The 26,975-nt window shown below is 41.9% G+C and overlaps 3 protein-coding genes across 15 annotated transcripts in view; 1 reads left to right on the top strand and 2 right to left on the bottom strand.

The window, feature by feature from the left end:
* LOC114145157 (nocturnin-like) lies at nt 1-14,582 on the bottom strand. 11 transcript variants are annotated; one of them, XM_028018592.1, is made up of 8 exons: nt 14,524-14,582; nt 14,377-14,452; nt 8,617-8,710; nt 8,433-8,519; nt 2,274-2,419; nt 1,971-2,145; nt 961-1,292; nt 1-887 (listed from the first exon to the last, which is right to left on the bottom strand). In XM_028018592.1, the coding sequence occupies exons 5-8, from the start codon at nt 2,409-2,411 to the stop codon at nt 375-377; spliced, it is 1,158 nt and encodes a 385-aa protein (XP_027874393.1). In that variant the 5' UTR covers nt 2,412-2,419; nt 8,433-8,519; nt 8,617-8,710; nt 14,377-14,452; nt 14,524-14,582; the 3' UTR covers nt 1-374. The 11 variants fall into 11 exon arrangements, with proteins under 11 accessions (XP_027874393.1, XP_027874395.1, XP_027874389.1 ...); XM_028018594.1 differs by lacking the exon at nt 8,433-8,519; XM_028018588.1 differs by having other exon boundaries at nt 8,433-8,710.
* ccdc175 (coiled-coil domain containing 175) lies at nt 9,847-12,484 on the bottom strand. Its single transcript, XM_028018574.1, has one exon. It carries the CDS (start codon nt 12,178-12,180, stop codon nt 9,964-9,966), a length of 2,217 nt encoding a protein of 738 aa, XP_027874375.1. The 5' UTR covers nt 12,181-12,484; the 3' UTR covers nt 9,847-9,963.
* The window catches only part of LOC114145152 (uncharacterized), a 14,809-nt gene continuing 2,279 nt past the window's right edge, over nt 14,446-26,975 (top strand). The window contains exons 1-6 of one of the 3 annotated variants that reach the window (XM_028018571.1): nt 14,446-14,719; nt 22,225-22,532; nt 22,875-22,939; nt 23,020-23,177; nt 23,826-24,344; nt 25,274-26,760. In XM_028018571.1, coding sequence (XP_027874372.1) covers nt 14,476-14,719; nt 22,225-22,532; nt 22,875-22,939; nt 23,020-23,177; nt 23,826-24,344; nt 25,274-26,760 — 2,781 coding nt within the window. In that variant the 5' untranslated portion in view covers nt 14,446-14,475. Of the gene's footprint in view, nt 14,720-17,658; nt 18,166-22,224; nt 22,533-22,874; nt 22,940-23,019; nt 23,178-23,825; nt 24,345-25,273; nt 26,761-26,975 lie in introns of those variants that run through there. The other 2 variants (XM_028018573.1, XM_028018572.1) reach the window with 2 other exon arrangements.

Consider the following 26,975-nt stretch of genomic DNA (forward strand, 5'->3'; position numbering starts at 1 on the left):
TATCTGGCAAAGACACTTTATTTACTTTCAGTGTTATATGATGGTAGTACCAAGCAGTATTCTTATTACAGTCTGATTTCAGTATTTTGTAAAAAAAACAACAACCCAAAGTTCATGTATGAGCAGCTTGATTGCTGATGAAGGTATGAGACGATCAGCTGGTGCAGACTTAATTCAGGCAGGAAGACTCGCGATGCATTTATCTCTTCAACCTCAACACTGCAACATTTCAGTCACTTCACACTCGAGGCCTCCTGTCTTCTCATCTTTACCCGTTCACTCACATTCGGCTTCCAGGCTTTCTGTGGAGTGAAGCAGCGAGGGAGAACCCCTCGGTCCAAGGAATCAACATTTCCCATCGATGAGCCAGCCTCTTATTCCTTCTCCCTGAAGCTGAAGTCGCAAACCAGAGAGAGGTGGTCGGATGGATAGCTGTAGGATGGAAGCCTGTTGGGTCCGATTTGCTCCTCGTCTGGGATGTCCAGGACAGCGTCCACTCTCAGTGTGTCTTTAGTGTACCAGATGTAGTCCAGCGTGCAGCAGCACTCCCCGGTGCCCCGGATCTTCCATGTCGTGTACTCCGGCTCACTCACGCCGTCCTGACTGAGCTTCTTATAAGCAGAGTCCAAACCTAGAGGGGAAGTGGCGAAGCGTCGGTATACTTCCTCCGACGGGACTGCGTTGAAATCGCCACAAATCAGCAGGGGGACTTTGACGTTGGAGTTGCCGCCAACGAGCTTCTGGACCAGATTCTGAAGGTGCCAGAGGAGGTCCGACCCCTGAGCGCTGCGGAACCACTCCCAGCCAGATCGGGCTTTTAGGTGAGTCGCAGCGACGCATACATACCTTCCACTGCTCCGACAACGCAGAGTCGTCACCACAGCAACCTGAGGCAAAGGTGCACAGTGTCAATAACATTATTGTATTATTCATGAGACAAAAGAAAGAAATGTTTCCTACTTGATTTGTGGGGATCATCATGGCGGAGAGTCTGATGTTCACACTGTCCAGGAGCTCAAATCGGGACTCATCAAAGAAGAGGGCACAACCATCAGGACCGCTGTTGCCTTCTATGTCCAGGCATGGAGACCAGGGTTTCGGATAGAAATGGCTGCTGTACCCCAGATTCGCCAAAACTGGCTGGAAGGTGTCATAGTAGTGGTCTACTTCCTGCAGACACAGGATGTGAGGTCGGTAGGCCAGAATCTCTTCCAGGATGAGGCTCCTCCTTCGGGACCAACTGAGGGCCTCCAAGGGACACCGGACAAAGTTGTCAACTCCTACGCCCAGAGCTGAGGGTCAGAGGAAGGAGGAAGGTGTGAGCTGCCAAAAACTGCAGAGACACACTGAAAGGCTTCTAAAGGTTTCCAGACTCAAAGACCACAGGTTGCCATGTTTCTGTATGGCAACCTGTCAACTGAGTCTTCCAATCTGACCTGTGGGCCTCTGCAGCTCATCCAGAGTCACTGCTTAGCAAAAGATCAATGCTCGTCTTTCCCAACATGTCATTGGCACCAGAAATGTTAAACCCTTTTCATTGTTACATAACAGAATATGCAATATTCTGGTACTGCCCAGAATATTGCTCACTGTGATCACAGGTACTGTTGTGATAACAATAAAAGTGATGATTAAACCTACTTTTAACTTATGTTAAAATATGTTCATAATGTTCTCCAACAAACACATTTTGTGACATTCATTATAGTTGTAATGTCACAAAATGTAAAAGGTTTGCGAGGTTTTTGCTTTTATGGCCACTAGGGGGCAGCAGGTAAGGTTTGTGACAGTGAACCAAAGCCTCAGGGTGCTGCTGCAGCCTCTCAGATAACGTTTCTTAGGTTATGAAAAAAATAAATAAATAAACTTGGACAAAAAAACCTTCACATTTTAGATTAATTAAAGTGAAATGAACGTTTCCTCAATAAACCTGTTTTCTTATGAGCAGATGCCAATAACAATCGGTCTACCTTGGGCTAGGATGTTCCACTGCATCACCCTGATGGGGATGCTGGCAATGTCGTCTCCATTATTGATGTAGACAAAGTTTCTATGCAGGTGAGGAGGTCGGTCCCTGAGGGCCTCTTCACACTGCTGAAGCAGCTCCACTGGATCAAGGGGGCATATCGGGGCGCTCTTCTGCTGCTGCCCCCAGAAACACACAACAGATAGCGTTCAGCTTTTTGGGCGGAAAAATGTCTCTAAATAATAACCAATGTCATGAACAAACAAAATAAAACAAAGAACAAGGGAAATGCAGAAGGTTTGTTTACCAGGCAGAAATCTGAATCCAGGTTGGTAAGAGCGGGCTGGTGGGGGCTCAGGTAGGATGGCGGGATGGACAGAGGGGAGCTGCTGCCGCTGAACGTCTGAGTCAGGGTGTTGTACAGCCTGGTGGCTCCTCCACCCATCGGACACACTAGTGGAGAGAGAAAGCCCAAACATGATTACCATCGGAGAAAAAATACCCTTCCCGCTGGAGCCGGCACGCTGAAATTAGAAAAACCTCTGGAGAGCTTTATAAAATAAAAAGACTAAACACCTGGTCTTTTTACTTATAAAGAGCTGATGGACATACTTACCTTTCTACCTTAATAGACTCCATACTTATGGAAATTTCCCCAATAACAATCCTTAACCTGCAATAACACATTATTTAATCAGTCTCAGCAGTGCTGTCAGCTTTTTCTATTTCTATTTTAATTTATCTAACAAAACATTTAGACTAAAAGTAATCTTATTTTCAAATGAAAATCTTATTGCTAGAAGCTTGAGTCTGGTTTCTGTATTAAACCAAAATTTCTATATGGCTTCCTGAAATACTGAACAATACCTGGGAAACTCACTGGGCGTGAACAATTTAAAGTGTCAGCCTGATGCCTTTAGTTGCCAGAAACCAGTCATACAACAACCTGTCAGTGTCAAAATCTCATGTAAAAAGTTCAAAAGAAAATGTGTTTTATTACAATTTCATAAATTTTGTACTTTCTAAAAAACAATATTTGTGTAATATGACTTAAGTGCTCAAATGAGGCACTGATCAAAAACTTAACTTCATTTGGCCATAAAAAGTACATTAGTGAAAGAAAAGACATAAAAAAATAAATCAAATTTGTAATAAATGTATCATACTAGTATGAGCTCTTTACACTTAAAGATTTGGGACATGGTTTTGAACTCTTGGGTGTTACGTCTCATCAATCAATTTGGAAAAAACCCAAAATGTTCTGACTTACAGCAACATAAGAATCAACAGCACACATCTTCTGAAAGGCAACTCCTTTCACACCCATTGTAGACCTGACTCCATGTCCACGTTCCAGACATTCAGGACATGACGCCTCCTCGTGTTTGGACTTTTAAAACTTAAATGTGTAGACATAAATGTTTGCTGAATGTGTCTGGTTGGAAAACCTGCCAATATCTCAACTCCTTACGTGGATTAGGAAAAACGCTGCATGATGTAAAACTAGAGGTACATGATTAAAAAACGCTTATCTCTAATGAATGGTGACACACAAACTAAGGAGGTAAAAGCAAACATTTAAAATCCAGACACCTTACACATTCCTCAATCACTCAGGACAACAGGACTGACAAGATTCCCATCAGTCTTCAGTATTGAGTTGAACAGCAAGTTGTCCTATTCTGCCTTTTAACTCAAGCAAAGACAGACCTGTGGGGTGTCAAAAATAAACGCCAGTCCACAGATTTGTCACTGATAACAAGCTGCAAGACGTCCAAAACCTCAAAACGCCTTTCATCATCTGAAAACTAAAAGAATTTCTTTTGATCAATTTCTACATCACTGGAAAATTTTGTTCATGCATTTTTGGGGGAGGAGGATCATTTAGATTTGATTAAAAAAAAATCGGTCAAAGGTCGTCTTTGTAGTTGTTCCAACATCAGCTTGTGATTCGGCAGTTATGTTAGTAGGGTACTTTCATTAAAGTTACAATTAAAGGGTGGCGACCTTTACACAAACCCACCATTCATCTACATTCTGTGACCTTTGTTGGACTTCAATTTAAAAAAATCAAGTTTTTAAATGAGATGTTTATAAAACAGCCTACATACAACCATCTGACCAAATTCATTGTAAGAAATTGATTTGGTTTGGACATGAATGGAAATTGTCTGATTCACAGTTTTCTTCCAGCTGAATGTAAACCTTGTAGAGGAGAGGTGTCAAACTCCAGTCCTCGAGGACCGCTGTCCTGCAGTTTTTAGATGTGCCACAGGTACAAAACACTGGAATGAAATGGCTCAATTACCTCCTCCTTGTGTAGATCAGTTCTCCAGAGCCTTAATGACCTAATTATTCTATTCAGGTGGTGCAGCAGAGGCACATCTAAAAGTTGCAGGACTGCGGCCCTCGAGGACTGGAGTATGAGACCTGTGTTGTAAAGGAATATAATTGTTTATATTAAAATGTAAAATCCCATAAAAGCGCATTAGGATCAGCCTGAGGAGAAGGTTTTTCTGTTTATTTTACTTTATCCTGTGAATTGTATATCAGAGATAACAATCACATCAGATCTGCTGCTTGTTCATCACCCGAGATATTTTCATCTATGAAATCAGTCGTGAGCTCCGACTCACCTAAAGTCTCCATCACTGTCCTCACCTGCAGCACTTCACTAGAACGTTCTCTCTTCTCCTCTAAATGCAACCGTCCTCCTCACAGGTGTGGCTGCTGTCAGCAGAGAGTGGGTTGTGTTTGCCCTCTCTTTTCGTTGCCGCCTTTAAAGCCTCCAGATCAGGAAGCCGGCGTAACCGGCACCTTGCGGGGCATCGGCGGTCACATGCTGCTGAGCTGGTTCAGTGTGTTACTGTGTAATGAATCAGCATGATGCTGCACGACTGCATAACATCCTTGGCACAGGTGCGCAAAAGGTGCGAGGCCTTTTTCACCGTCTGCCTCGGCCTGTGTTTTGTAACGTAACATAACTCCAAAAACAAGATCACCGTTGTTATACAGCTGGTTTTTTCCAAGTTGAGTGCTGTTCTTTTCCACACTGATATAACTAGATATAATCTGAATGTTTACAAAGTACTGGAAATGCAGGGACCAAACTTTATGTTCATATTAATATTAAAAACAATTTTAAAAAAATGTTTTTGTTTGTTTTAAATTTCCCAGCACAGTACATTGAATAATGAACTGCTATTTGTTAAATGGCTAAACTGTCTGCAACAATGTTGTGCTTTATTTCTGTTGCCCCGGATTTGGCTCCAGCAGTGGACACTTTTTGAAAGGAGCTCAAAAACATGCGCAGCAGTGTAATTAAAAGTAAAATTAAATCATTTCCAGCTGTAAAACCTGTAGTTTTCCACTTCAGCCTTGTTATCATGCAGCTATTATTGATGGGAGTTACAAATATTTTTGTTTTAGAAGTTTGGAAAGTTTGAGGAGCTCCATCTTTTTCACAAATCATTTGTCTCATTATATGTAGTATAGTACTGTATATATCCTTATATACTATGCTAGTATATACCATATATACTAGTATAGTATATATAGTATACGTTATATATCCTTGTCATAAGTCGGAATATGCTTTTAAAAAATACATACATACTGTATCTATCCTGTTTTATGTTCATCTTTATTTTAAATCCTAAAATGTATTCTAAATCCGAAAAATGTTTTGTCATTTAAAAATGACAAAATATTTTTCCTAAACTAGGTATGTGTTTAAAACGTTGTATCTTTTCAGAAAGTGATATTGATAAGTGATAAGTTGCGGCTCTCAAAGAGCTTTATTGGCTGTCCTTAAAGCAAAAATGGCTCAGAAAAGCTCAGAGAAAAGAGACTATAGACAGGACAACCAGTAGGGATGCATTCCACACATATGACTGATGAAGCAATGGCATGAAGAAAATGATTGTGGTGAGGAAGTTATACAAAGTCCCAATGCATTAACTAAGGTGGTGGCAACATTATGCTGTGGGTTTTTTTTTTTCCCCAGAGATGAACTGAGCTAAATGCAGGTCAATAATTGAAGAAAATGGGAGGCAGAAGTTCATCTTCCAGCAAGACCTTAAACATCCACCCGGAGGTATCTGACCTAATCAAAGTCCAGATCAAAATACAATTGAGAATCTGCGCACTACTTGAAATCTGATGTTCTCCGGCGCCCTCCGTCAAATTTGTCAGAGTTTGAGTTGCAAAGAAGAGTTTTGTGTCTTGTTTCAACCAATCATCAAATAATTCTGTTTACAGTGAGTGTGAAAAGGTAAACCAATCAATATTTCAGCTGTTTTGTAGTTTTCTGGGAGTTTGTTCCAGATTTGTGGTGCATAGAAGCTGAATGCTGCTTCTTCTGGTTCTGGGGATGCAGAACAGACCAGAACCAGAAGACATGAGCGATCTGGAAGGTTGAACAGCAGATCTTTAATGTGTTTTGGTGCTAAACCACTTGGTGATTTATAAAGTCAAGTCCAGTGTATTTTAAAGTCTATTCTTTGAGCTACAGGGAGCCAGTGTAGGTTATGACTTTAGGTTATGAACTGGGGTGATGTGCTCTATCTTCCTGGTTTTACTGAGAACACAAGGTTCTTTGTTTGTTCTGCTTCAGTTTAATTCTCATAATTCAGACGAAAAGATTACATTCTTTACCTCACACTTTCATTATGTGGTTGTGTGTGAGCAAACAGTCTCACACACAACCATTGTTGTAAAACAACAACAGAGAACTAGCGGTTCTTGCTGAACAATGATTGGTCACTGTGTTTCAGCAACCTTCACACATCTCTGAACATCTAATCAAAACCAGCATGGCTTCTTTCCCAGCAGGAAGGCGGTCTTGAGCCGATACAGAACAACGCAGACTCAGACGCTTCTGTGATGAGCTACAATGCCTCCAGGCAGAAAACAAGGTGCTGCGATCAGGTACACAACATTAAGAACCAGTACTTGTCATAAGTCGGAATGACAAGTACCGAGAACAGGAGCTGCTGCTGTAACATACAGCATATTTGCTGTACAAAAATGAACATCACATCAGAGATCTAAAGACTCGACTTTTAGTATTTAGAACATAATGTAATTGTTGAATCCTTAAGGTTACAGCTATGGACTAGAGAACTGCGTTTTGTTTTTTTTTAGTCTGCCACGCCCATAAAAGAAATGCTAACAACGCTGTTCATCAATCTCATGATAGCAAAGTGTCACGACTATCGTTTTCAACTTAATTAGACAAATATGAGTGTGCAGGTGCCGGTCTCTGATTGGTTCCTCGAAGACGACGGAGACGTCCAATTGGTGGCCTCCCAGACTTCCTGCCATCCAACCTCAGCTCATCACAACCGGCCACACTGTTTGACTGTTAGCACCATGTAAAGTTCTGGAGTTTGCAGGAGTGAGCTGCCGTTTATGTTTGCTTAGTTTTCTCATGTTTTTCTGAATTAGGGGGGTACGTTTTTGCCATTGGGTTTATTAAATTTCAATTAGGTAAGTTTCAATTAATATTCAGATAGTTTCCTTTTGTTTGTTGTTGTCGTCATTATGGCTCACTCTGAAGGCATATGCTCCATTTGTAACAGCTTAATCAAAAATACATCTTTTTAAAAATAAATAACATTATAAAATGTTCAACTTCGTGTGTGTTGGCTGCTTGGGATCTGAAGAGGATGGATCCTTCATGTTATGATCTGGCCACCCCTAGACGGGTCGTAACAAAAGCGACAATTAAACATGATATTTATCAGCAGTAACAAGCTGCAGGGAAAACATTTCCATAAAATATACGATTAGCCCCGACTTGATCCACCTGCTGTTTAGTGACGTTCAAAATTTGTTCATACTGTTGCAACCGCAAAGACTCCGATATTTTCCCACATCCGTGCTGGACGTGTGCAGGGTGCGGGACGTGTGAGCAGAGATCGGATCTGTTCGGTCTGTGGTGTTACGTTGCCCCTTTTCTTTAACCTTAGCAGCCTGAGTGAGGCAACGCAACATAAACAGCGATGATCCTGCGGCTGTTATAGTAAATCTGGCTCCAGCAATCTGTCACAAGGAATCAGAGCCGTCTTTATCTCATGTAAAAATTGATTACTGTATTTAGGTCAGTGCTTGCTGAACAGAACTAAGACAATCTGAGAAACCCAGTGAAGCAAAAGGTTTGAGATATGCTGTGTGTTAAAACAATAAATTAATCTTGGGGGTTTTATGCTGATTTTAATAAGAAACATGTATCAGTAAAGCTGCAGAATGACAACAGCAACAAGCTGAATTTATGGAGCAATATTCCCTCAGAGAGGAAAAACTTGTAGAACCTATGCCACACACATATTTAGGAACCTTGACATCATGTATGGAATACATGCAAGAAGCTTCTCTAAATATACAATTCTGTCTAAGCTGATATACAAGATAATAGAAGTGCAAATACACAACAAAGTCAACTTCTTGTTTTCCAAACACCCACCTTCTTTCCAAGAGCTGGGGATCCCTTTCTTCTGAAGTTCAACTCTGGAGCAGCAAAGCCTTTTTATCTCCTAACCAGGATTTAGTTCTGCCAGAACGCACCACAGAAAACCACTGTGGCTCATTCAGCAAGTGTTTGCATGCTTTAGCTCAGAGGGGGGAGTTGGGGTAAAGAATTAACTGACCCTCTAGAAGCAGGGCAAGGTCACAGAGGAGAGAAACCGGATCTGTTCTGCCATCTGCTGGCTGGAATCACACGGTGAACATCAGCTGGGACGTCTGGCAAGAGAAGAGAAGGAGGCATTATTCACAGTGATGAACACTAACACAGAAACATGGTGGTGGCAGCATCATGTTGTGGTGAGGAAAAGGGAAGCGTGTTTGAAACGGTGAGAGCAAATTACAGAAAACTACCTGTATGGCAGTGACTGTCACAGCGATCAAAGCCTCACAAGCACAAATACCGTTCTAGAGAAACGTTTGTAATGCGCTTCAAAAGGACACCAGATAAGACGAATAGTTTGGGGGAATTTAAACATCATCAAGTTGGATTTATCGTGACAACGATAAATCAAAATTTCTATCATGATAAGAAGTTTATCGCAATGAAAAATACTGTAAAAGCTCACCCCTAATGCACACTTAACAATTTTAAGATAATCATAGCACCTAGAATCTTCTATTTACTATAAATGGTGTAAAGCATGTGCCCATTTCTTACTTTGCAAAAATGGGAAAGACGAGTAAGACACATGTCTTGAGCTGCAAAGGTTAGAAAATGGCTAAAAGAAAATACCTACGTGTCTTAAAAATATCCCTGAAGCTCACAGAAGGACCAGAGCCAGAAAATAAAACGGCAATTAAAAATGTATTTATTTTATGAGTTTTTATTCATCTGTGTCAGAATTGCCAAAAAAAAAAAACAGAGGGTCCTCCAAATCTAAATTAATGCACTAAAAAAGAAAAAACAAAAGTCAACCGTATAACACATACTGTATATGACTAACATTGTTGGACAATTGGCGCAGTTGGTAGAATTGTTGCCTTGCAGCAAGAAGGTCCTGGGTTTGATTCTCGGCCCGGGGTCATTCTGCATGGAGTTTGCATGTTCCCCCTGTGCATGCGTGGGTTCTCTCCGGGTTCTCCGGCTTCCTCCCACAGTCCAAAAACATGTCTGTTACCCTGTGACAAATTGGCGACCTGTCCAGGGTGACCCCGCCTCTCGCCCGGAACGTTAGCTGGAGATAGGCACCAGCAACCCTCCTGACCCCAATAGGGACATGGGTGTTAGAAAATGGATAGATGGATGTTGGACAATGCGAGAACTGTTTCACTAAGGATTTAGAGAAAAATAATTTAACTAAAAATAGAGTTTATTTATATTCTTTAAACTTCACAAACATTGCAGAACGACAAATAGAGAACGTATCTTTTTTATTATTGTTTTTATTCTCGTTTATTGATGGGCTCCTATACTGATAGTGTAGGCAGGTTTGTATTGTGATGCATGAAGATGTATAGTGCACAGTCCGTTAGTTCTGCCATCGCTCTATTGCTTTATCTCCCAGTCGTTTGCTAAACTCCAGCATCACTTGGTGCATCAGCGCGATGATGCTCATCAGCTGCTGGTTCCTGGTCTTCAGCTCTTTCAACCCTGAACCCATAAACGACAGCAGTTCGTCGTCACTCTTCTTGATGCCTTTAATCAGAGAGTTATCTTGTCTAAATCCTTCCTGTATCTCTTTGAGAAGGGCCTCTGATCTGCTGCTGAGCTCCTGGACCTCCTGCTGGTACCTGTTTTTCTCCTGCCTGCTGGTGCTGATGTCCTCCATCATCTGTCTGGTGGAGAGGTGCAGCCTGCTGTTCTCTTTTCTGATCTGCCCCAGCATCAGATTCAGGTCATACATGTTCACCTCCATTTCTCTCAGGGCTGAGCTCTGTTTGTTCACCACGTTGCTGTGAGACTCCTGCAGCTCCTCCAGTTTGACCTTCATCTCCTCCCTGCGTGCCAGCAGCTCTCTGGTGTGCTCCGCCGTGTCCTGGATGGACCGCTCCAGCTCGGACGTCCTCCGAGTCAGCACGTCTTTCTGCTTGCGCAGCTTGTCGTTCCTGGATCTCTCATCTCTCCACTTTCTGTCCACCTCGTTCAGTATCTTCAGTCGCTCCTCCAGCTCCCTCTGCTTCTCGGTGATCATACTACTGACCTCCTCCGTCTCCGTGATGATCTGATCCACCTCCTGCTGGCAGAGTTTCTGTGTCTCTCTGTTCTCCTTCTCCAGTAGTGGCATCTGATAGAGCATCAAGTCAAAATCTTCGCAGTCAGGGTGCCGCTCAAGCAGCGCAGCCCGCTCCTGCCACAGCGCCTCATACCTCTCCCTGTTGTTGTTTATATCGGACGTCATTTTCTCCTCGTAATCCTGCTGCCTGCTCTTCTTGGCCATCAGGCGCTTGTTGAGCTGCCTGATTTCCTCTTCTAACAGCTTGATTTTGGAATTTGCCTCCTTCAGATCGACGAGCAATTCTTTCCTTTTGGACTCAACAATCCGCCTGTTGATCTCCTTGTCCTCCTGTAGCTCTGCGATCATGTTCTCAAGCTCCAGGATTTCCTTGCTGTACTTGACAATGGAGGCAATGCGCTCCTCCAACTGCAGCCGGGAGCTCTCCATATTCGTGGAGACCTGCAGAAAGTCGGCCCGGGACTCATCCTCCACTCCAAGCTGATACTTGCACACTTTAGAATAGTAGGCCAGCGATTCTTTGAGGACCAGCTGGGCAGTCAGAGCCTTCTTTTGGTCTTCTTCCACTCCACTGATTTCCTCTTGCAGGTTTTGGAGGGTGAGGTTGAAGTTCTCCTCTAGCGTTTTGCTGTGCTTATTCTGCTTCTCTATCTGTCCGTTCAGCTCTTTGGTCTGCAGTATTTCTTCCTGTAGTTGTTGCTCACAACTACAGTGGGACATCTCCAGACTTTGCACATTGCCCTGCAGTTCAGTCGTCTCCTGGAAGAGCTCTTTTATTTTGTTTTTCGTTTCCCTTTTCTTCTCTTTAAGATTCTCTAATTCCAATCCAATCTTCTCAACCTCCTCCCTCTGCTGCTTAATCTGTCCCATCCTCTTGGCTATCTCTTTGTCCAGGTCGTCTTCTTCCTCAGCGAACCTCTCCCTTTCCAAAGCCACGCTTTGCTGGAAGGACCATTTCTGCTGCTCAACATCAGCGATGGAGTTTCTCAGCTCCTCTGTTTGCTCCAGCGTGTTGTCCAGATGCTCCTGCCTGCTGTATCTGAGGCTGATCAGAACATTCAGAGAGAGGATCAGCTCCTTGTGTTCAGCACTCACCCGATCTAGCTCTGCCTGAAGCAATTTGTGTTTTTCTAACAGCTCCTGTATCTTCTTCTTTTTCTCCTCTAGCATCTGAAAGGATAGACTGAGCTCTCTGCGGAGCTGCTCTATCTCCTCGGCGTTAGAAGCCCGGGCTGCTGCTTTGTCTCTCAGGATGTCATCCCTCAGACGATCAGTCATGTTTAGAATATTGTATCTAAGCTTGCAGTTTCCTATGGACTCCACTTCCAACTGCTCACGGACAGCGCGCCTTGAGGCTTCTAACTCGGCTACATCTTCTGCAATGGCCGTGAGGTGGACGCATCCTTCGGCTGAGAACGGGATTTCGTCCTCTCTAAGCTCCCTCTCCAGGTCCTTCAGACGCTCCAGTGCCGCCACGACGGCGGGGAACTCGGGAACCAGGCAGGAGGCCATTTTCCTCCCAACTCTTTTGCTTTTTGCACCAACTTTGTCGAGCTAAAATTAGCCGTTATGAACCTACCCGCTTTCGAACGCTGTAACCACGGCAACAGAGCTCCATACGGGAAGCCGCTGAGACCATAAAAGACCAGTAACCGCAAATCCCGAAATAAAGCGATTGCATCCAAAGGACAACGAAGCTTCCACAAAATGCGCTACATTGACTTAAGGGTAGAGATTCAAAATCGATATATAACGTGTTTGAAATGTAAGAGAAGCCATCGCGACTATAGGATAGAATGCAAAACGCTCGGTTTAGCGGCTTACCTGACGCTGAGGTTGACCTACAAAATGTCTGTGTCAGCTTAAAATCAAACAGCAAGTGTCAGCACAGTAACCCTGGGTTGCCAGGTTTGAGTTTTATACCTACATTAGTCGTGTTGAATCTCCGCTTTTGTACATCGCTGAGCAATAAAATGTGGTTTTCATAAGGAAAGAAGAAAGACGTTGCATCACTTCAAAGCTGTTAACTCACATTTTACATTGTTTCAGGAAATGATTAAGTTTTATGTATGGAATTGCAGTTAAGTCAAATTATCTGGATTATATGATAAATCTGAATTAAGCCTGCTTACCTCTTCAAATTCAAAAATACTACTTTATAGATTCCAAAGGAAAACTAAATGTCGTTGTAACTCATTAATTCAGATTCTTCAAAAGAGTTATTGTAGATGATGATGGCTGTTGGCAGGAAAGATCTTTTGTAGCAGTCTGTGTTACAGCAAGTCTGAAGAAGCCTCTGACTGAAGGAGTATTCCTAAGAATACACGGTACCTCATGATTTTCTTGATTTTATGAAGAATCTTTCTTTGCATCATCATCTCCAGAGTTTCCTCAGTTGTGCACAGAACAGTACCAGCCTGTTTTATCAGGCTGTTGAAGGTTTATAGCTTCCTGGCTCTGATGCTGCTGCCCCAACAGATGATAGGAGAAGAGATAATGAGCAACTACTACTAGTACTTCATCTTCCTTCCAAAAGTTGATAAAGGTTTTGACATTTATCTGTCTGAAAAGGCTTGAAAAGCCATTTCTAAGGCATTTGGACTGCAGCAAACCACAGGGAGAGGCATTATGCACAAATGGAGTTAATATATAACATCGGTGATTGTTCCCAGTAGTATGTGGCCTACCAGAATTGCTCCAGGCAAGCATGAACAACTCATTTGGGAGGTCATAAAAGAATCAGAACAACATCTAAAACTCCAAAGCACAGTTGCTTAATTATGGATTCAAGGATATAAAAGAAACTGAGCCAAAATAGTATCCATGTGATAGTTACCAAAAAAAAACCCTTTTGAACAAAATGAATCCAAACGCACGTCTCGCATTTGCAAAAAGATAACTTGAATAAAACACAGGATTGCTTTAAATAAATCAAACCACTATAACTCATCAGTGTAAAAAACAAAACATGTTGGTGGTTTTATTGCACTCTGAGATCAATGTTGAAAACACCTTCACTATATGTGGGCAGTTTTTAGTAGCCTGTAAGGAAGCCTGTAACCTGCTTTGCTAGTTCAAGATGAAGAATGCTACTATTGGGAATATGAGAAAATATGTAACCTTGTGAGGGTTTTCTTTGTTTGAGATTTTATGTCTTTAATATTTTAAGTATAAAAAAAATTAAAACCAGGTTCTTTTTCTATTCATCTGTGTTTTGCCACACACCCCATCCCCAGAATGAAAATATAATTTATACATTTCAATGTCATATTTCAAAACAAGAATCAAACACATTCTTGCTTTTATAAGTTCATTTTCAATTTTAGCAATTTAGCAATGACTTATATTTTTTCTCAGCATTTTAAAACTTTAACTGTTCCTTATAGAAAAAGTAACGACTAAAACAGCTGATGTTGCGATTCTTTAACAAAACTGCAAAGAAACGTATCAATCAGTTTGAGTTTGTTTACATCTGCACATGTATTTCGTGCAGTTGTGTTGACAAGTGGACCTGGCAACCTGAGTGATCGCATGGTGTTGACGTTTGTCGACAATTAAATGCGTAAAAGCACAGAAGTACAGCGGATAGATCAGCGCCCACACCCTTATGTTGACATTTAAGCATCCTTACACAATAACAACGGATGTCGGTTACATTATGCATTATGTGACGATTATCGGCTAGTCTGGTTTGAATTTTATACTCACCTAATTAAAGTAGTGGTATTCCTGCAACGGCGCTTGTTCTACACGCTGCAGCTCTGGCAGAAGCTCCATGGCTGGTCTGCACAGAAGAACCACAGAAACATGGACCTCATCTCCAAACCCAGGAGCAAATCTGTGGTGTGGACATACTTTGGCCTGAAAGCGGATGAGAAGGGACAGCCTCTGAACACCGGGGAGGTCATCTGCCGCCTGTGCCGGAAAATAGTGCTCGCTAAAGGAGGAAACACCACCAATCTGAGGAGCCATCTATCGCGGCGCCATCGCGCAGATTTCTATGAGCTCACTTCCTTCGCGACTGCTGGTGGTGCTTCGTTTGAATTTCAAGGTACTCTTCGGCCTATTAAGGTTTCCCCTCTTAAGATGCATGGAATATTAACTGTGCATGCAGGTTTTGTTGTTAAACTGTAACTGCATACCTAACAGGCCTCCTTTTTGCCAGGTCGTTGTGCAGATGCAGAGTCGTTGTAATAAAGTTTCAAGAACATGAAGTTGGCATTCAGCTCTAGATTAAAGGGCTACTCCACTGCATCTGCCATATAGAATATATATGTATAAAAATAAAAACTAGCATACACAGAATGCTCAAATGGAGTCCTGCTTAAAAATTACATCACCTCAACAACTCAAACCTGGATAAGTGTAGATTATTTAAAAAAAAAAAAAGAAAACCAGCATCGTTTTTGGTTTTGAAAGTTATTCTATTTGCAAAAACACAAGGCTGGTGTTAAGACATTTGGGGCATCAGACCAGCTTTCATTGGGTTCTAAAAACTAAATCAACGACACAAATTTAATAAACATCTGAGATCTTCACAAAACAGCTGTATTTATAATATGAACTTACACACACAAGTTGACTTTTTATGTATTTAAGCTTCTTATGTGGCTAACTATCTTGAACTCTGAAACCCGTTGGCTGTCCAATCACTCAGCACTGGACAGAGAAGTGGGTAGTAGTTGTGTTTACATTAGTAGTTTTACTGCATCATGTTTTTACTTTTACTTGAGTTATTGTATTATGAAGTGTCACTAGTCTTATTCGGAGTGAAATTTCTGGATGTTATATATATTTACACTAAATAAAAAAACAAACGTTAATTTTTTTTTTTCAACTAAAAATGAACCTACCTAAATATATCTACAGTTTATGAAGTGAGATTTCTTATTTGTATATGTTTTTTGTCAACAATTTCCCTGGAAGAAACAAAGTATATCTTACCTTTTATATGTATTTGTAATATGTTATTTATTTTTGACTTGTTTTTTCAGTCTTTAAAGTTCCTGAATTTACACATAACTTTGTCTGATGACATCATTTTATCATTTTGAAATATTAAATCAGATGTGATGATCGGTGTCACGCCCCCCCATAGGCAATGACAAAAATGGGAGACAGACGAGCGGATCCAAATAACAATTTATTTGTTTCCCCAAAAAAGTATGCGCTTTGAGGACTGTTCAGCCAGTCCGAGAGAAGCGTGGAGCAGTGCTGCCTGTCCCGGTCAGGTCCGGAGGCCAACCAAGCAGCGCAGGTGGCTGATTAGATGCCAGTATTTATTAGCCACCAGGTGCGTTCAATCAACAGTCCATCACCCTGCTTCCTGAAAGAACAAAAACAAATAGTGGACTAGACTACAGACCCCTACTGGATAGGAGGGGACTGTCACAATCGGTTACTCAGTACTTAAGTAGACTTTTAGCAAAATGCTTTCTTTACTTGACTTTTTTTTATTTTCTTAGGCTACTTTTTACTTTTATTTACCTAAGAAAAAATATGTTGAAGTAATGCTACTCTTACTTTAGTATAGTTTTTGTACCCATCTACTGGATTTAAAAGGGGCTGCATACACATGCAGACCACAATTTATATATATATATATATATATATATATATATATATATATATATATATATATATATATATATATATACAGTGATGGCATAGTTACTTTGAAAAACTAACTTTAATCGGATTACTGATTATTCCTTGAAAAAGTAACTTAGATTGCTGATTACTTGATTTGGAAAGTAGCTAAGTTACTCCCAAAGACGCGTAGAGGAAATAAAATTAAATTACAAAAGAAAATAGTAACGCAAAGTGGTTTCGATAAGTAACTGTAGTTTGATTACTGGATTTGAAATAGCAACGCGTTAGATTACTCGTTACTGAAAAAAGTGGTCCAACGTCAGTAACGCGTTACTGACATCACTGTATGTATATATATATAAATATATATATATATATATATATATATATATATATATATATATATATGTATATGTGTGTGTGTGATATATAACCCACGCTACATTGTGTGTAAAAACTGTGCAGCCTTTTCAATTCCCAACCTGGTGACCTTTGCCGCATGTCTTCCCCTTTCTCTCATTACCCACTTTCCTGTCAATTCACTATCAAAAAAATGCCACTAGATCCAATAAAAAAAAAGAAGTGTCAAGAGTAAAAGGGGCATAATGATTTTAGACTTTTTAAGATCTACTAAATGTTTTATATTAATTGTCAGTACAGCAAATTCAAGTACAGTTTATAATTTTCCATTCAACCTCCTTTACATCAAAAAGGTACCACATCACCTTCTTGGTATATTTTTGAAATATCATTATAGGTATTTGTAATTAAATCCTTACTAATTACTATTCATATTAAAGTCTGAAATAGCTTTGTTACCCCCCACCCAGTCTAATATTGAAAGATGCACCAATCCTGGACAATACTGATATTGTGTTTTCAATGAGAATAAATGTGGTGCAGGTTCCTTGACATAGTTCTGAATTTAACCAAAGATTGACTAATTATCCCCGTTATTGCTTCAGTATCAGATATGTGATACTGAAGCGTCTTAAGAGGTGCTTCAGTCTCACATACCTGCCCTTTGAACTGGTTCTGGCTTTACCTTAGCATGTAGAACAGTGTGGGGGTTGTTTCCATTTCCTAATGGGGACATGTTGTTAGGAATGTGTGAGGGGCAATTTAAATGGGAAGCAGTGGGGGAAGGGAGGAGAGATCACTGACCACATGAGATAAGAGAAAAATCCAAAACCTGTTGGACTTGTTTTATTAATAAAATGCTGTATTTTAAATGAATTCAGTTCTAACTTTTGAGGGTTTTTTTTTTTTGTTCCTGTTCTATTTTGTTTTTTTGGGGGGGGAGGGGGTTTAGTGCATTTCTGCAGCTGTGTTGGTAGCATTATCTGGCAACCTCTGCTGTCCCTGTGTGTTGCCGTTGGTCGACTCATAAAGACGTAAAAACATAGAAATAGAGCAGATAGACATTGAACTATTAACTGGATTTTTTTTGTGTTTTCCGTCACTCCGCCCTGGAGGATTGTTCAGACTGAATCCTGAACAATACACCGATGCGCAGGGTTTCCCGCAGAAACCCGATCCTCTGGATCAGTGTTACTTTGGCACATTAAAAACATCGGCGCAGTTCTCCTGGGGACACGTCTACCGCACAGAGTTCTGTCTGCAGCTCTGCAGCCAGCCGCTCTGCAGAAAAAGGGGGCCGCAAAAACATGGATCTCGTAATCAAGCCGAGAGCAAAGTCATTCGTGTGGCTTTATTTTGGCTATAAAGCTGGCGAAAATGGCCGGCCGTTGAATCCCGATGAGGTCGTTTGCCGTTTATGCCGAAAGATTGTGTGCGCAAAGGGAAACACCACGAATTTAAGGAGTCATCTCAGGCGTCGACATCCAAGTGAGTTCAATGAGAGCATTGGTTCTGCGACCGCCGGATCTTCCCTGGAGCCTCAAGGTAATATAACGCTACATTTAGCTACTGGAACCATCCACCAGCACTTTTTCTATTGACATAATAAGTCGGGCATGAATCATTAGATGCAATCCTGCTCTGTATTTCCATGTGTTGCTGAATGGCCCTAAAGCGTGGCCGTGTTAAAGTTGCAACCAAGTAACACGGATAAAACACGTCTTTAGAGCTGAGAAATGAATTTGGAATATTCATCGTACTTTGAAACATTGAAACTAGCCGATGCAAATGTAGACGAACCCAGAGGCTCTGAACAAATGCGTGTTAAATTCATACAGGATTCCTAACTGATTACAAGGAGGCCATCGAGAGTTTGTATTTTCCTCCTTATTTCATTTTCTATTCTGACTTGTAACTTATTTTCTTTGTTTGCCGGTAAATTGTACAATGTAGCGCCTTGTAAAACATTGTGCTACGCCTGCGCACAGCGTAAATTTACCTAGTTGCTATGGTATTCCCTAAATGGCTGAGCACGTGCAGCAAACTAAAGAAAACACCAACATTTGTCCAAGCCTGTATTATCAGTTTAAGACAGGGGGCGCTGTGTTCTACTGCCCCATCAACACTACACACCACCGCCCTGGTGTGGATTGATAAAATTGTCGCCATTTTCTCGAAGCATATTAGACTTTATTTATGCTACACAGAATAATGTAACTGAGGGATTGGAACTCAAATCTGGAAGTGACATCATAGCCGAAATGAACGCATTCCTGACGCTGCTTTCGTCGTATCCCGGAAGTAGAAGTTCTGAATGACGCTACAACAAGCGTGACTATCCTGTTTCGAAAAGTAGAAAAGACAACGCAGTTTTTTGTTGTTGTTGTTGTTTCATTTAACTTTTATTTTACTAAGATTAAACAAAAAACCAAACATTTCATTTACAAGAGTTCTGGGCTAGACGGCAGCACAACAAGATGCAAACAAGACGGTTTTGATGCAGATGGAAGTTTCACAAGAGAAAATGTTGCTGATGAATTGAAAATTAAAAAGCAAAAAATAATATAAATTACTGCACAGGATAAAAGTTCAGTGTTGTAAATAAAATGTCTTGAAAAACATCTGATTCTTATGACTTTATTCGTGCATAATCTTACGTTCAATTAACCCTAACAACTGCAATTCTTCTGACAGTTAAAACCTTATGGAAACTTCACTTGTATTAATTTGTGACCATTTAAATTCCATTTTTAGTATGTTAAATCATCAATACCTCACTCTATGCTACTATAGTAGCACCCAATGACATAATCCAAGAACATCTCAGTTTGCAGCATATTAACTATCTCCTGCTGACAGATCGACTATAGAAAAGCAGACTGTATATCAGCTGATCTCAGCATACAGATTGATGGTGTCTGTGCCACTGCTGATGGGTGATTGAAGAGAAGATTAATCTGAAGCGAGGTAGGCAATGAGATGAAAAAATTGGAAACATCAGACATGGGCAGTGTCCAACTTGGAGGTTGAGGGACTGCAGTAAGCGTGGCTCCTAAAAAAATAAATAAATAAAAAAATCGAAATGCTGGGAATGATTTTACTGGCTGGTCTGAGTCACGCGGTGGATCTGGCAGCAGACAGCAGTATGGATTTTTTTTTTTCTTACTTCCGAGCAGGGCCATTGTGGGATTTGCATTTCATGGCATATTGACCTGGATGGCGAGTGCAAGCAGTTTTCTATTGGCATTGAATTTTTAAAAAACATTTCTGGATGCTGCCTACTATACTGACCACCATTTTCTTGTTGCCTTTAATGAAGCCAACACTTTAACAGTGATATACAGTGCTGCTTGAAAGTTTGTGAACCACCCGAACATGGTCATTATTTTCTAAAGAAAAATTATAATAATCATGTGACATGAACATCCAAATCTCAAATTGTAAAGCAAACCTTCCAAATAAGGGAAACAAAGAAAAAATATACATGTTTTCATTATTTATTCAACAAAAGTATTTTATCTGTCAAAAAACTGAAAATCTGCCAAGTGCAAAAGTATGTGAACTCTTTCAGTTAGTACCTTGTGGCTCCTCCTTTTGCAGCCCTTACTTCAACTAAACGTTTTCTATAACCACAAACGAGTGTCTCACATCTGCTTTATGGGATTTTTGTCCACTCCTCCTTGCAGAACTCTGCCAGTTGAGTGAGGTTGGCGGGACATCTGGCATGTACTGCCCGTTTCAGATCTTGGCACAATCCAGAGTGTGAATCTCCTTTCTCTTAAGCCAGTCTTTGGTACTTTTGCTTTAATGCTTTGGGTCGTTGTCTTGTTGCATAATCCATTTCCGTCCCAGCATCAACTCCCCGACTGATGGCAGGAGATTCTGGTCAAGAATTTGTTGATAGTCCCAGGAATTGATGGTTCCCTGTATTATATGGAGTCGTCCAGGTCCGGAGGCAGAAAAGCAGGCCCAGACTTTCACATATCCACCACCATGCTTCACTGTTGGGAGGACGTTCTTTTCTTTACATGCAGTGTTTACTTTTCTCCAAACATGGCGCCTGTGATTGTGGCCAAATAATTCAATTTTGGACTCATCCGTCCAGAGAATGGACTTCCAGAAAGCCTCTGGTTTGTCCAAGTGCTCTCTGGCAAAGTTTAAATGGGCGGCTTTGTTCTTTTTTGAAAGCAGAGGCTTCCATCTAGAAACTCTCCCATGAATGCCATGTCTATTGATATTTCGCCTGATTGTAGACGCATGCACATTTATCCCAGATGCTGACAGAGAGGTCTGCAACTCTCTGGAGGTGATGCGTGGGTTGGCCTTTACCTGCATTATTATTTTTCTGGTGCTTCTTTGTGCAAGTTTTGACGGCCGTCCATTTCTGGGCAGAGTTGCGGTGATGCCTAGTGCCCTCCACTTGTAAATGATTTGTGTCACAGTGGATGGATGAAGCTGGAATCTTTTGGAGATGGTCTTATAGCTTTCCCCAGACTGATGGCCTGTTACCACCTTCTTTCTGATGTCCTCAGATGTCTCTTTTCCTCTCGGCATTGTTGATCTGGTCTTTATGCCTTGACACAACAGTGGTTTGGTTGGTTTCCTCTCCCATTTAACCAGTGCACCTCAAAACTTTTCCCAAAGATGTCTCATTTGATTGGTCTGCTTAGTTGATTGCTTGAGCACTCACATGTGTTTCACCTGAGTCTTTTACCGGATTGTCTTTACCAGTGCAGCTGTGGTTCATTTACTTTTGCAGATGCTCTGATTCCATATTTCATTTAGTCTGCTTGCAATTCATACATTTCCCTCAAAACAAGCAAATGGAATCGATGAACATAAACCTGACATTTCATATACAAAAACTGGTAATAAGAAAATAACAAAATCATGGTTAAAAATAAGAAAAATCTAAACTACTCAACTAGTTCACAAACTTTCAAGCAGCACTGTAGATGGATCACAAACCACTTAAATGTACTGGCTATTTGTGCAAAGATGCTGGAATACCCTTAAGTTTTCCTGTAGCAGGAACTTGAACACCAGTTCGAGTTCCTAGAGCTGGTGAACCTATAAACTTTCTAAAAAATGTTGCATTTTTATCTTGTCAGCACTATTTTAGAAATAAGAATAGTTTGGTGTGTGAAGGCTTTGAAGATTTAGGCAGGAGAGAAATACCCAGATAATTCTGCTTATCTAGAAGATCTACCTTTTTTTTTTTTTTTTTTTTTTTTTGTACCCCTCCAGGGGGTCTTTTGTGGGCTCTAGTGTCCCTTATATGATAGTAGGCTGACAGGAAACGGGGAAGGAGAGGGGGGAAGACATGCGGCAAATGTCGTCGGGTCCGGGAGTCGAACCCGCGACGGCCGTGTCGAGGACTCAAGGCCTCCAAATATGGGTCGCGCTAACCACTACGCCACCACGGCACGCCCAAGATCTACCTTTTAATTAGAAAGCTGTGTTTTGTCTATACAGTTGCTACAAAAAATCTGTAGAAGGTGCATCTATAAAATATTCAAATTATTTTTTTTTTATATGAATGCTTTGCAGCTTTCATCTGAAGTTCATTTCAAATACATGATGTTGCTGTTGTATTTTCTCCAGCTCTAGATCTCAATCACGAAGAACTCAACGAGGATGTGCCGCTCCTCCAGACGCCTAGCACCTCCAATTACGTTCCCGATGCGGTGGTCCCGCCGGGCGAGCCGTGGCTCCATGGCGGCCCCTCCCGGGCCGTGCTGTCCCTGCCTGCCTGCCTCTCCCTCCGTTCGGATGGGGCGTCATCGAACGAGGAACAGATGGAGCTGAAGGTGTACGCCAAGTGCCAGCTGCAGCAGGGGGTCCTGTTTGGGCCCTTTCTGGGGGAGGTGTGCAAGGGGCAAATGCCGAGCAACCTCAGATATGCCTGGGCTGTAAGTTGACACACCCGCAAGATTTTATTTAACAGGATCATTTTGTAAAGTTTCGAAAACAACTTTTCTAGTAGCTGGCAATTAAATTTTAATTATGACAATAAATATTTACAATATTTCAGAAAATCAGCAGGAAAAAATGTTGCGTAAGCTTTCAGATATTCAAGCAGAATTTTTATTTACATTTTTTGTTCTCTACTTACATTTTTGTTTAGCTATTTATTTTAACCCTAAATTAAAGATTTTTCAATTTGTAACTTCAAACCTTATTTAAAGTTTAAACAAATTTGTGCTTGAGAAAATTCCAACACATTTACTGAAAAAAATCCTTTTTTTTTCTAGATCAGAGACGATTTTGCCTTCACCTATGTTGATGCATCTGATGAGAACAAGTCTAACTGGATGAGGTGATTTATTGATATCACATTGCAGATCTTCCCCTGTCAGCCAACACGACTCACTGAAGATGTTTGCTTTGTTTTCTCAGATATGTATCATATACAAGCAATGAGGATGAACACAACTTGGTGGTTTTCCAGTTTTACCGTCACATCTACTACAAAGTTTCCCAGTCCATCTCAGAGGGAACGGAGCTCAGAGTCTGGATCGGGAAGGATTACGCCTCTCTTTTGGGTCTAGGCATGAGTGAGTTCTCATCTACGGCGTTAATGGATGATCTGGTGCATGTAGGCAACTCATAAAAGTGGACTATTATCAAAAAAGTTCATTTATTTCAGTCAATAGTTTATGTACCTTCTAGATGTGTTGCACACATAACATTTTATTTTACTGTTTGTTTCTGTCAACTGAAGATTATGGCTCGCAGCTAATAAACCCTCCAAAATTCAGTGTGAGAAAGTTTTGAATATTTCATAAAGCCAAAGAAATAGACCTTAATTCAGATATATTGTAAAACCATTCTGACTTTCTTGACACATCAACAGAGCTACAGGCTGATGCAGTAATTTGTGCAGAACAAGTTCCCAAAGAAGCATTATGTGTGTGTATATAGTATACCCCACATGGATATAGAATATATGTGGATATATTTATTATTTAATTTGCTTTAAACAGAATTTTGGGTTTTCATCAGCTATTATCAACATTAACAGAAATAAGTGCTTGAAATGTGTGTAATGTATCCACATGAGGTTCAATATTTTAAATAGACCTGCTGAAAAAAAAAAAACTAATTTTGGCTATGTTCTAATTTATTGAGAAGCCTCTTGCACTGTTTTTTTTTCCAACTTACCAACTTTAGGCTGACTGGACTAAACTTGGTGTTCTTGGTAGGTGGCAATGCAAAATGTGAAATTGGAGACAAGGAAACTGCGCTGCGCCTCCTGCAGGACGTCCAGCTGGTTACCCTCCCAGAGCCGAGCAGCACCTCGCTTTGGTCCGACAGCAGCCAATCACAGAGCCCCATGCCTGTCATCAGTGAGGTGACAACTGTGTCAAACCCAGAAGTAGGCGGTGATCCGGGCTCTGCCTTCCCCCCAGCCATCCAGAACCAGTTTGTTTACAGCAGCTCCAGTGTGACCGACAAGTACGATTTCCTGCCTGGCAGCGAGAAGCTGCTGAGCCATCCAAACGCCCATCAGCACAGCGCCTGGCAGTTTTTTGGTTTGGAGCCGGATCCCACTGGTCGGCCTCTGGATCGAAGCATGGCGGTGTGCAAGTTGTGCATGGAGCGTGTGAGCTGTGGAGGAGGAGCCACAGATCTCCAGAACCATTTGACCATCAAGCATCACCTCAAACCTCGAGACATCACCAAAGATCGCGTCCTGGCAGCAGGTGACAAGAAAATAAATGGTCAGGATAGGATCGATCTTACAACACAATCATGTTTACGATACAAATTTCTGTCACATATGACAAACCTTTAATTCAAGACCAAAATTACCATATATATATATATATACATATATATATATATATATATATATATTAAAACATAGCCTAGAAAAATGAGACAAGAACAAATAAACTTTGTCATTTCATGACATATTCTCTCTGCCTGAGAGAATATGATGAACAGCAAAGGACTGAGCACTCAACCCTGAGGGATTCCCTTCCGCAGGATGATGGCATTGAACATGAGTGTCCAAAGTGAAGTGACTGGTCTCCAAGTCAGGATCCAGAGGTGACTTGCAGTGTTCAGGCCAATCAGGAGTAGTTTCTTTATTTCTCTCTAGGGTATGTGTCAAAATTGAGGCCCTGTGGCCAAATCCAGTGCGCCATATAGAACCTTCAAGATAACAGTAGTGTGCTTAAATCAAATCAAAACTGCTTTTATCTGTATCCTGCAAGATTAAATCAATGTGAAAAGATGTTCAATGTTATTTCATTTTAAGATGTACTCATGGAATGCAGTTTGTAAATGGGTTTTATCAATGCATTTTAGCACAGCTGGCCTTTTGAGGACTTTCATGATCTTGATATGGCCCAAATTGGAAATGAATTTGACAGCCCTGCTCTAGGGAATTAGTATTTTTTAAAAAGCTAAGCTAAAATCATCAACAAGACTAAATCAAAAGCATATAGAGCCATTAAATAGGAAGAAACATTATGGTATTCATAACACTACATTGTATCAAGTTTTTATTAACCAAGTTGTGAGTATTTGTTCACTATCGATTTTCCAGGGATGCTCTATGCAGACCACACTTTATCCTTTAGATTTTATTAATGCTTTTAGCCAAGGTTTAGCCATTTTAACGCCTTTTTGTTTCCTTTGACAGGTCAGCGTATCGTTCCTGTGATGGCTCCCAGTGGCGTTCACACCAGCTCTCATGTCGCGACATCTTCGCAAGTGACTAATGCCATCACCAGCTTTCTCATCAAGGATCTCCAGTCGCCAACTCTGGTGGAAGGAGAAGGCTTCAAACAGCTGCTGCACACGCTGCTGCCCTCCTACAAGGAGCCGCTCTCCTCCCAGCAGCTGCAGACCATCCTTAGAGACCACTACATCAAGGCCAAGATCAACCTGGTCCAGCTGCTGAGGAGGAAAACCGCAAGCACCGACATCGAGGAGATGAGCGACTACACCGCTCCCATCGAGTTCGAGCCCCGGAGGCGGGGGCGACCCCCGAACCTCCAGAGGGCAGCTTCTCACTTCGTCACTTTGAGCGTGGACGTTTGGCTCCACAGCTGGCAGAACAGCTGCCAACATTACCTCACCCTCTGGGCTCATTACATCGACGATTGTGACTTCAGTCCTCACAACCTGGCTCTGGCCACCCAAAGACTGGAGGAGAGTGGAGCAAAGGACTTAAACCTCCAGGCAGTGGAGACGCAGGTGAAAGCGATGGCGCAGGAGTGGGGGGTCAGCCAGCCAAACCTGGTCTTGCTGGGAATGGAGGGGAAGCACAGGATGATGCTGCGCCCCATAAAAACGGAGAAGGGAGTGGAGGCTACAGGGAGTCTCCCCCACCCAAATTCGACAACCTTTTTAGAGAGGGATGACTCGGCGTCACCTGAGGAACCGCAGGTGTCCACCGAGCACTTCAGCGAGGGCCTCCCCTCTGTCCCGTGTTTCTTCAGCGCCGTGCAGGGCTGCGTTGAGGAGGTGATGCTGCACCCGGTGATCTTCAAGACCCTCTGCCTGTTCCAAGGCGCTCTCTCCACCCTGCTGCTGCCTCCAGCTCAGAAAAGAGGCTTGTACCATCATCATGCGCGGAAGCTGCTGCACAGCCTGACCAAGGCAGAGCAGGACCGGATCAAGCTGTGGGCTCACAGCCAGCCCACCTGGAATTTGCTCTATCCGTTACTGAACTCTCTTATCAAACACAAGAGCCTAATCTGTGATATAATAAAGGACGTTAATGAAGAATGCATGGCCAGAGAGGAGATGGCCACCGAGCCCTTGGGCAGCTATCAGGCGAACTCCGCCTCCAGCACGTCGTCGACGAGCCTCCCCTCATTGCGCTCCGAGTGGAAGGTGGTGGAGGAGCTCTGCTTGGTCCTCAAGCCTCTGGACGTGGCCTGTAGAACTTTGGCCAAAGAGGCCTTCCCTCGTCTGTCCCTCATCAAACCCATTCTCACAGGCTTGCTGTCACGCCACCTCGTGCCTCGGCCGGGCGACTCCTCGTCCATCCTGAAGGAAGTGAAGAGGATGATGAGACGGAACCTGGCAAGCTGCTACGACAGCCCAGCAGTGAACAGGGTACTGTGCGTGGCATGTTCCCTCGACCCCCAGTTTCACGGGCTGGGCTTCATGGAGGAGAAGGTGAGTTTTGATTTGTTTTTGTGTTTTTTTTGTTGTTTCTTTCAAATACTTTTCCTAATACACTTTCTCCTTCCACTCAACTTTCCATTTATACGTTTTAGATGGAGAAATCCGCTTTATTTAGCAATGATCTGTTGTGCCTTACCATATACTTTTCTGCCAGCAGATGGCAGTCTTTGTTGTTTGTTGTTTAGGTCACCACATGACATTACTGT

The sequence above is a fragment of the Xiphophorus couchianus genome, chromosome 5, assembly GCF_001444195.1.
Source record: "Xiphophorus couchianus chromosome 5, X_couchianus-1.0, whole genome shotgun sequence".
Lineage (NCBI taxonomy): Eukaryota > Metazoa > Chordata > Actinopteri > Cyprinodontiformes > Poeciliidae > Xiphophorus > Xiphophorus couchianus.

Coding starts and splice junctions, on each gene's coding strand:
- LOC114145157 (XM_028018586.1), bottom strand. Junction 1,293..1,970: donor GTGGAACATCCTAGCCCAAG/GTAGACCGATTG, acceptor TCTGACCCTCAG/CTCTGGGCGTAGGAGTTGAC. Junction 888..960: donor TGATGATCCCCACAAATCAA/GTAGGAAACATT, acceptor CCTTTGCCTCAG/GTTGCTGTGGTGACGACTCT.
- ccdc175 (XM_028018574.1), bottom strand. CDS start 12,180: ATGGCCTCCTGCCTGGTTCCCGAGTTCCCCGCCGTCGTGGCGGCACTG.